This window comes from Astatotilapia calliptera, chromosome 23 (genome assembly GCF_964374335.1).
Source record: "Astatotilapia calliptera chromosome 23, fAstCal68.1, whole genome shotgun sequence".
In the NCBI taxonomy this organism is placed as follows: Eukaryota; Metazoa; Chordata; class Actinopteri; order Cichliformes; family Cichlidae; genus Astatotilapia; species Astatotilapia calliptera.
The window spans coordinates 34,648,100-34,659,051 of NC_137443.1; the positions used below are offsets into that span (position 1 = coordinate 34,648,100).

Consider the following 10,952-nt stretch of genomic DNA (forward strand, 5'->3'; position numbering starts at 1 on the left):
AGCCAACTAGACAGCGTCTCAGCAGCGTTTGTTTGTGTGTTTTGTGAAAGTCCACCGGTGATGTTGCTGCGAAGATAGGGGGAAAGGTGTTCAGAGGCGCTGTTTGGAGCACAATTATCCGTCAGCTCTGCCAGGGCAGGTAACGTGTTTAAACGGACTGTTGTTGGGGGAACGCTGTGACATTGGCAAGCTAACTTGGTATACGAACTGCTAACACGCGCCCTGCGGAAAGTGAAAATAAAAATTTTCTTGGTCGGGTGACCCAAGACTTTTTGTATTTCCAATCTGCCACTAGAAAACACGAGTTTTTGCATGATTTTCAGTGTTTATTCGCTGTGTTATAAGTAGAGCTGTGTCGATATTTTCCCTTTAAGAACGGCGACTTCCTTGTTGTGTTTATTTCTCAGACTGTGAAAGCCAAGGCTTTTCGCTGGAAGTCCTTGGTGTCACTTCAGTACTTCCTCCAACACGTATATGAAATGTAACTAGGTAGCGTATGAATAAAACAAAATGTCTTTAAAATAAATAGTTAAATTAATGAATAAGGTATAATTTTATTTTTATAAATTTATTAATTGTGTTGTCTTTGCCGCACTACTCCATGCACTGATAAAATAAAATCGAACGTAAATGGCAAAGTTGTGAATAGGAAGAAAGCACCGGAGAAACTGGTCCCAGTGAGGAGACTCATGAGTAACCGTTCAAAATAATCCTTGTTTGTGTGATTCTGAGCTTGTTTCAGACAGTTTATCTTCTGTCTGAAACGAGCTGTTCTTTAGGCCGATGTTCTGATGGTTACCTGTGCCTAAACAGATGAAGCAGGTGGGTGGTGTGAAAGATGGCCTTATTTGTGGTATCTGCTCTTATTGATGTCATACAGACCAAAATTGGGTTGCAAACCCCCCAAAACAAACTGTCTAAAGTGAAGAGCTTATGGCAGGCTACAACCTGAGCTTCTGACTCTCAGTGATCACTTCTACTCGTCATTCATTAAAAATTTGGCCTTGTCCATTATGAGCATCCACCAATGTAACTGTATACATGCAGAAATAATCCTCACCCCTCACTTGGCTCACTCTGAGCCTCTGTTCAAGCCAGTTCTTCCACCACTGTGACATACTCTTATGTCACTTGAGCCACTTATTGACTTTGTTTGCACAAAACACATCCTGTTTATCCGCGTGCAAACTTGCAGGAAGAACAAACCTTCCAGCTTAAAGCTGGTTTAGACCGTGGTCACAGCGTGTTAAAAGATTCTTACGGTTTCTGGCGACTGGTATTTGTAGCTGGTTGGAGTTTTCCGGCTTTCTTTGACTGCAAAGCCAACAACTATAAGTTTCACTTCCTATAAAGTAAAAGTGAAGGGCCAAAGAATGATTCTGGTATTTTGAGAATATTCATTTTCTTTATCTATGTGAGACTTACACCTAGGGAAATCATACCCGGTGTAAGCCGATCTCATTTATTTAGCCTTTTTTGTATCTTTATCCTGAAAGCAGATTAATTTCCTGCAGGTGGGATTTTCAAGCTGGCACACTGTAACCTTTAGCTTAGCAATGTGAAATTAAAACCCCTCTCAGCTTGGTTCGAGTATTTCAGGTTTCTGTTTTTTGTCTGACACATTTTCAGGATGTTGTTTCAATTGGTGCTGGCTTTCCTTTGTGGTGTTGGCGTTTGGGCCACAGAAAATACCACCACCCAGCAGGAACCGCCGCCGCTGCTGCTGGTGTCATTTGATGGGTTTCGAGCTGACTACCTGAAGAGGTTCCCCATGCCGAACCTGAAGCTCCTGTACAGCCAGGGGGTCCTGGTGGAGCAGCTCACTAATGTCTTCATCACCAAGACGTTTCCAAACCATTACAGTCTGGTAAGCCTGCTTTTGTTTGTGTGCGTGTGTGTTTGGAAGATGATCTGTCTGATAGCTGTGTCTAATTCTGGTCTGAAAACATTTCCTTCCTTTGAATTTGATGCAAGAAATAAGCAGGTTCTTCTCTGAAAAACACGTTGCCTCAAAACCCACAGCCTTTCTTTCGCTACCGTTTAACCCAGAGGCGACAGCACTCAGGATTTCCAAGAAAAAAACCAAAAGCCTCACTGCTTTCATCTTTCATCAGATTCACTAGTCGTTTCCTCCTGTTTATTTAGTCTGTAAGCATGCATTAAAAAGAAAGAACAGGGCCCTATTTCAGGAAGCCGGTTTAGAAAACTCAGAGTGAAAAACGATACTCAGGGTTGAGTAACCCCGAACTGTCCAACTCGGAATATTCGGTTTCAGAAAGGCTGATAACAATTAGTTCAATCAACGTGGAGTTGCTTTAACCCCAAGTTAAGCGCGCGCACGGGGATGCATAAAGCCCTGATTAGTGGAGCACAGATTAAGCGAGTCACCATGGAGACGGAGGGAAAGAAGGCGCGGTCAATGTATTTTACAGCGCTTGAGGCCGAAATTCTGATGGCAGTATAGGGCTTTGGAGCGTGATGTCACGGGGGTGGGCGATAACATGCAAATTTTGCGGAAAAAAAGTAACACAGCCTCAGCTGCAAAAGAAAGGGAGCATGCATGGCAAAACATAGCCGACAGAGTCAATGCGTGAGTGTTAATTTAAACATTGATCTAGGGATTTCCACCCATTTAACACGTTATTTTATTATATTTTATTTTATTTTTTATTTCATACATTTTATTTTGTGATGTGATGTGAGCGCAGGTGCAACCCAACAGGCCCCAAACGTTCCTGGCAGCAAGTAAAAATGAAATATAAAAATATAGTCCAAACAGGTAAGGTGTAATTGTATTATGAGCCATAGTGCTTGGTCTGTTTGTCCGATGTAAATCGATTGCAGTTAGAGGCTACATTAATTTCCCCTCTGTAAGCACTTATTGAAATTATCTGAGCACATTACAAGTACATATTTGCTTACTCTGTATGCTCATATGCGACCCGTTATAGCCAACAGAAAAAAAGCGGAGGCCTGAAAAACAGGTGGGGGTCCTCCTCCACCACCACTCACAGAGGCTGAGCAGTTGGCTTCCACATTTGTGATAATGTTGGCAGCATCACATATGATCTTCACAGTGCAGAGAACACAAATTAGCATCCATTACTATAATGAAATAATTTGTTAGTTTGAAATGCTACAGGGAACTATGTACCTGCACATTAATGCTGTGGAAAGACTTCCTGTTCACATAGTCTCCTTCATTTACTGAAGGAGCAATGATTGGAATGTGAGTGCCATCTATACAGCCAATCACGCCTGGGAACCGTGAGAATAAATGTAAAATTTAAGTAGTAGTTCAAGTATCACCACATCATGAATTAAGTTTCGTTCATCCTGCTACCTGCAATTTTGTGGAATCCCTCTTTGATAAATCTTGTGGGTCTATGACCGGGGAACACCACAAACGAGTACAGGAGACGTTTCAGTGCAACTGTAACATTCCTGACTGCCCGACAGACGGTAGCCTTGGAAACGTGCTCAGCGTCACCAATATTATACAGAAAGCTCCCGTTTGCAAAAAACCGAAGTGCGATACAAATAATATGCAATGAACTGAGAGAATGTCCGCGATGTGTCACATGAGCAATATTAGGCCTGAGGATGTTATTCAAATAAATTATAGATTGTGCTGAAAAACGGTAACGTTCACACAGGAAATCATCAGGAAATGATAAAATGTCCGAACGCGCTCTAATCACTCTCTCCCGGCGGAGAGCTCTGCGGAGAATTTGGGCTTCAACATCTACTGGCTCTTCAAGGACGGGACACGCCATGTCCGACACTTCCTACAGTCAGGTTTCCGACAAAGAGGCGGAGAAAGTTAGGGTTAGTTGAAGTAAACCTGCTAGGGGGCAGGTTAGCTTCACGGGGTGTGTCGTCATAGTAACTCGCTCAGAATTAATCTAAACTCGCTTTGTGAAACCGAAAACCCAGAGTTTTCGTTAACTCAGGGTATACTTACTCAGAGTTTGCACTAAACCGGCTTCCTGAAATAGGGCCCAGGGGCCTGTTCTTCGTACCTCGCTAAGTAAGTTAGCTGGATTAGATTGTTGACGATTTCGCGTGATCTTGGATCGTTCGGTTCCCCGAAGCTCATCCGGGACTTGCTGTCATAGCAACAGAGCCGTAAGCGTAAACCTGCTCGGGAGCAGGCTTACTTTATGTAAACAGGATTAGATCGCGGCCATGCAGGTATGTCCGCTTCATTTATACGAAAGCAACAGCGATATTCCACCACTGTTTCACCATAAATAAATAACATCAATGTAACTAAAGATAATGCAGCACTTGGTCCTTTTATTGATGTCACACAGATACATACAGGTCATTTCCTAAAAAAGGGAAATGTACTATTAACATTCTATTACATGTATGTGATTATTACAGATGTAATTCATATTTCAGAGTAGTAATTGTAAATTACTTCGTGTAATCAAGATGAGAGACCACGGCTATAAAAGCGAAGGTGGATTTGGGAAGTCTGTCGCAGTCATATCCTGTCCGTATACGCGAGCAACCCATTGCGGAAGGTGCAAGATTGATAAGGAGAGTCCTCAGAATTCAGCATATATTGCGGGACAGATAGGATCCTTTAGCTCAACGTGACAGTGTGCTCATTGAGAGATATCGATTTTCCCGTGAGGGTATTATTCACTTAACCAACTTGTTGACGAGGGGGTGCAGGACCACCACCTGTCTTTTTTTTGCTCTGCCCTTTTCTTGGTTGCTTTTATGAACAAACAAATAGATTATTCCAGGGTCTCTTTCCAAGAGACGAAAAGCAGTATAAGTGATAAATATTACCATTCTGTAGAATATTCTTATATTTCACTTTTACTTGTTCCCATGTTCTAGTGGGTCCTGTTGTGGCTCTAATGTGAAAGAGGATATAATATAACAATATAATATAATGTAATATAATATTGGATAATATAGTGTAATATAATAAATCTATGAATAAATAATAAAGTGACTGAATAGTGGTATTGTCATGCGCTTTGGGTGCCTTGAAAAGCGCTATATAAATCCACTCCATTATTATTGTTATTATTGAATTACTTATGAGTTTGATTTGTCAGCAACTTTCTGCCAGCCCTCTCTCCTTGCTTTTGCAGCCTTTGCAGTGTTCCCTTGCGTTTTAATTAAACTCTGAAACTCCTGAAATCCCTCAATCAAGAGTTCTTGCTCTGCTGCCGGAAAATACCGAGCGCGCCCCTTCGACATTTTCGCCGACCAATCAGCGGGTTGCCGATCAATGTTTCTACTATCGATGCGTAGCCCCTTTTACGACACCCAGTGATGTCACATTACTGCGTCCAGCTGTACTAATCGTCAACAACAGGTATGTTCGGGGAACCGGATTAGCGAGCTCACGGTTAGCGCGATGGTTTGGTCTTGGATGTGTCATTTGATCTTGGATGTAGTGAGCGACGTACGAAGAACGGGCCCCAGAGCTTTTGTTGAGCTGGAGTATCTCTAGAGTGAAAAGTTACACCAAAACATTGACTTGGTCAGAACCATAGACTGTATATAAAAGATGGACATAGTGACTTGAGTTGGGAGATGCTGAACACCTGTGATTGACAAGTCATTAGCTGATGAGTAAACTCCTTTTAATCTGCCTTTCTGATTACAAATAAAGAACACAATTAAGAGGGCTATTATTCTACCATATGGGTTGCCCCCAGGTGGCCAACAGCAAGAACGCAGGTTTAAGAGTTGGGTCTTTTTTTTAATAATTATTCTAATTATTAATTAATGTCATTAGCTGCAAAATGTTTCACTGGGTCTTTTATATATTTATTTTTTTTAAATCACACAAGATTTTCAATTTTCCCGTAAAAGCCTTGTAAATGTGATATTGTCATTGAAGTTTGTTACTGTCCGTCAGATTTAAAAGGAAATATAAAAAAAAAAAATCAATTTCAAAGTGTGATATTAGTGCTACACGATTGTTTTTGATCAGTACTGTGATGATGGCTATTTGTCATGATCATTCATTTATTTTTTTGGACAAAAATGTTTTTATTGCACTGTGAAGTAAGCATAACACTGCTTTCATATCCAGGTAAGGAGCTGTATAAAAACCTAGTGCTAAATTAAACTGGGGACTGTATTTTCAGTGCAGTTTTGTTGCTTGGCTGCACATCATTCTTTGCATATGATTTGTTCTTGGTTTATACCACTTGTCCTATTGCTAAAGACTTCCAAGCAATGCATCAAGATCCACTTCTAGGAACAAGCTCTTTGCATTCTGATGGTGCAGACATTCAAATCAAATCAAAATTCAGTTAACTGGGTTCCCAAAACTTTCATCATTGCATTCACCTTTTAACATTTTGGAAGCTGCTTTTCATGCTTGAGTAATCAAGTCTCTTAAAGCTAGATAATAGAACAAAATCACATAGACAGTATAATATTATTGTTTTTATTATTGTTACCTCTGCAGGTTACAGGGCTTTATGCAGAGTCTCATGGTATCCTGGCCAGTAGAATGTATGATCCCATCAGCAAGAAGCACTTCAGCGTTAGCAACGACACCGACCCGCTGTGGTGGAATGGGGCGGAGCCCCTCTGGATCACCGCGCTGGACTCCGGCTACAGCACTGCAGCCATGATGTGGCCCGGCTCCGACGTGACCATCAGGAACCGCACACCTACACACTTCTTTCCCTACAACCGCCATGTAACATTCCAGGAACGACTGGGGAATGTGACAAACTGGCTGTTAGGAAATGCAACGGTAGAAATATCATGTCTCTACGTTCCTATTTGTGGCGCTTTGTGGAGATGGTCTAATTTGGAAAAGCTGGAAGGTTTGACATTGTTTATGATTTTTATAATCCCACCAGGAACAACGAGTGAAGTTTGCAGCTCTCTACTGGGAGGAGCCGGACAAATCAGGTCACACGTTCGGCCCTGACAACACCACCGCCATGGGCAAAGCGCTGAAGGAGGTACAGTCATTTGGTTATATTCAAATGCTCAAACAAGCTTACTAGGTTGTCATACTGCTACAGCAAACCTGCATGTACAGTGGAGGAAATAATTACTGGGTCCTCTGTTGAATTTGTAAGTTTGCTCACTTAAAAACAAATGAAGAGTCTGTAATTTTTGTGGTCGTTTCATTTTAATGCAGAAAGACAAAATATCAGCCAAAAATCCTGAAACCTAATACATAAAAGTTATAAACTGATGAGTGAAATAATTGGCTACCAAGCAGAAAAATTTGATATTATTGGAGGAGAAACCCTTGTTAGCAAGCACAGCTGTAAGACGTTTCTTGTAGTTGGTCACCATGTTTGGACACACATTAGGAGTACACACATTATTTCCAAAAACTCTCTAAATCTTTTAGGTTTCTTGGCTGCCACTTATAAACTTAAAGCTTTAGTTTTAAGTTTATAAGTGGCAGCACGACTGAGGTCTGGAGACCAGCTAGGCCACTCCATGACCCTAATGTGGTTCTTTAGCCACTCCTTTGTGGCCTTGGTGTAATGTTTTGGGTCATTGTCATGCTGGAAGACCCATCCATGACCTATCCTTTGTGTTCTGGCTGAGGGAAGGAGGTACTCATGCACTTTTTATGGCCCCATTCATTGGCCCCTACATGCAGTGAAGCCATCCTGCACTCTCAGCAGAAAAACAGACCCAATCCATAATGTTTCCATTTCCGCGCTTTACTGTAGGGCTGGTATTCATTGGGTCACATTTCTCTTACTCTAAACACGGCGGATTGAGTCGATGCCAAAGAGCTTGATTTTGGTTTTGTCTAACCACAGCTTTCTCCCAGTCCTTCTCTAAATCAGTGAAATGTTCACTGGTAAACTTCAGACGGAGCTGTACATGTGGCTTCTCTGAGCAGAGGCACAACAAGATTTCAATCAAATGCAGGCTGGTGCGTTATCATTAACAAGCTCCTCCCATGTAGTTTTGGACTGATCCGAGACCTTTCTCTTGATCATCCTCACCACATCTTGCCTGGAGCTCCAGACCAATATTCTGATATACTGTCTCTCCACTAAAATGAAAGACTAGTTCCAGTGGTGCAAGTCTTTTTTTTTTTTTTTTTTTTTTTACTTGATGCAGACATTTGTGTCTGCTTGTGTGCGATTAGGTTGACGACAACATCGGCCTGCTGATATCTGAGCTAAATCGGACTGGCCTCTGGGGTCGCATCAACGTGGTGATAACGAGCGACCACGGGATGGCCCAGTGCTCAGCCGATCGCCTCATACGGCTGGACGAGTGCCTCCCTGAAGACAACTACACACTGGTGGACCTCACACCTGTGGCGGCGCTCTTCCCAAATCAAAGTAACTGTGCTAAGCTCATCTCATATTACATAATGAAACTTGTCTCTGTTATTCTGTGCATTGAGCTCCCAGTTGCAATTTTCCATGTGTCTGCTGCCCAGGTGATCAAGCTGATGCTGTCTTCAATGCGCTAAGTAAGTGCCACCCCCACATGACGGCATACTTGAAGAAGTCCATTCCTGATAGGCTGCACTACCAGAACAATGTGCGCATCCAGCCAATCATACTGATTGCTGACGAAGGCTGGACCATAGTGAAGAAGGGGAACAAGTTGCCGAGATGTACGTGCTTTTTTATTTTAATTTATTTTTTTAATAATGTTGAGTTTTTGACATGTTAAGACTAAAAGACAAAAGCCAAAGCACAATGAATTAACTGCCTACAATATTAATGCCTGGTAATCCTCCTGTTACTCCTGTTTACTTTTAGTGGGCGATCATGGCTATGACAATGCTCTTCCCAGCATGCATCCTTTCCTGGCAGCGACTGGGCCTGGCTTCCGTCAGGGTTATCAGCTGAACAGCTTAGAAACTGTGGATGTTTATGCACTCATGTGCCGCCTGCTGTCAGTGCCTGCGCAGCCCAACAATGGCACCCTGACCCAGGCTCGGTGCCTGTTGGCCGCTGAGGCCTGCGTAGATCTTCCCCTGGTTATCGGCCTGGTGGTGGGTGTCCTGCTGGTACTCACTACAATCACTGGTGAGTAAGAATAACGTGTCTTCTTGTTGTATTGTGTTGATGTGGGGGGAAAAAAGGGGACCCAGATTTGAACCCTGTGGAACCCCCCAACATTTTCTCAGCCTTTCCATTAGATGAACAAGCTATGATTTGTTTTCTTTTTTCTCCTCCTCAGTTTTGTTCAGGTCTCTGAGCACTCGCCGCCAATCAGGGCCTCGGCCTTTCCGGAGGCTGCAGGTCGACTATGATGATGATGACGACGACCCCTTGTTGGAGTAAACCAACTGTGTCGCAAACAGGTTTAGAACCACACATTTATCAAGAGCAGACCACAATGCAACCCAAAACAAGAATGTAAAAATGTAATCCAGGCTAAAAGCAAGCAAGAAGCTGCTTCAACTAAAGCCTGGAAGGAAATGCAATCTGTATAATTTAGTAGGCCTGTTACTTACTTCCCCATCATTATGCAAAGAGAGTACAATTGTGCAGTTTATCACGTGATTGTGTTATGAGACATAAATATGTCATGCTAGTCTTTCAGCTGCTCCCCAGGCTTTGCTCTTGGGAGCACATAAAGGTTAAAGACAGAAACATATGAGGGAGTTCAGAGTTCAGCGAACAGACTCAGAACCTTACCAGAGATCTTTTTTTTTTTCCTTTAAAGATTATAATGTCAAGCATGTTCACACAGCTTCCAGCCTGGCTACTTTCAGATCATGCTGTAAGAGTCCCTTTCCGACGATGTCAACAAACCATTTGAACTTGGAAGATCATTGCTGGTGGTGAGAACGGGGTCGCTGCCAACGGTTTCAATCCAGGAGTCACATTTTCCAGGGACGGTGCAGACTAGAAAGGAAAGCTGGGAGACAGAGTGGTAGTGACATGCAGGAAATGGCCAAGAGTGGACTTTTTATACCATAACTAAACATGGCACTTTTCTTATTACACACACTCCCTACTGCATTAACAGTTTAGCCTGTATTATGTTTAACCTCTCTTTAATTGTCTGGTATTATGATTGTAAAATATGCCGCTCTGCTTCCTGTCCACGTTGGTGATTGGTCTTATGTTCCAAAATCCGCTCACAGCTAGACTGGGAATCCGTGGATAACAACGTTTGTGTGACTGCTAAGCCTGATTACAGAGGTCGGGTTTAGTGAACCCAGATAATGAAAAGACATCCCCGGTGTGGAAAACTAGCTTAATAATACAGGCCTCAGGTCTGCAGATCCCGTGCACTGGTATAAATACAGCTGTGGGTAATGCTATATTCTGTTGTTGTTACTGAGTCTTCATAATGTTACTGCTGTTAAAAATCCTTGGACTTGAACATGTGACAAGAAGCCAGTGGTGATTAGCTGTGAAATTTTGGGGAAATATTGGCGAAGTCTTTGGTGGGAAGACGGTAACAATGAGTCTGATATTATTATTATTCTCAAAGAAGAGACAAAAGCTACTGACTACTTTCATTTATCTTTTCTTTCCATTTTTCTTTGGTAATGTTGTTTGAAGTTGTGTGCTGTTACATTTTTAACAGCAGAGGGAGCCACTAGCTCATTTAATTCAGCTGTGACAAAGATTTAATTGTGATTAACCTTCAGTTTTCTTTATCTGGTGTTCTGTGGTTGTCTTTTTTTTTGTTTGTTTTTGTTTTTTTGCCCAAGTATGCCAAAACCTGAATTTTAAATCTGAATTGGTACAATAATATTAATTTGTTGAATTACAGATAATTCCTCACAGTAGCTTTCTATGCCAGTTGTTCACTTTACATGAGGGTGTGTCAGGGGTCCATCTGTGCTTCCTGTATATGAGTGATACCAAAGACTGTTAGATGCACAAAGAAATAATCAGCACTTATGTCTTTTTTTTTCTTACACAGGGATTTGTATTACAAAATTAAAACTGTAATTGTTATTTTTAGCATCAGATAGGTTAGCTGCACACTTTTTTCTTTTT

The 10,952-nt window shown here is 42.0% G+C and overlaps 1 protein-coding gene across 1 annotated transcript; it reads left to right on the top strand.

Annotated features, from left to right (window-relative positions):
* On the top strand, window positions 1-9,736 carry enpp4 (ectonucleotide pyrophosphatase/phosphodiesterase 4). Its single transcript, XM_026158726.2, has 8 exons — window positions 1-139; window positions 1,630-1,867; window positions 6,452-6,745; window positions 6,855-6,959; window positions 8,120-8,318; window positions 8,420-8,599; window positions 8,748-9,017; window positions 9,172-9,736. The coding sequence occupies exons 2-8, from the start codon at window positions 1,631-1,633 to the stop codon at window positions 9,273-9,275; spliced, it is 1,389 nt and encodes a 462-aa protein (XP_026014511.1). The 5' UTR covers window positions 1-139; window position 1,630; the 3' UTR covers window positions 9,276-9,736.
* Window positions 9,737-10,952: the final 1,216 nt, after the last annotated feature.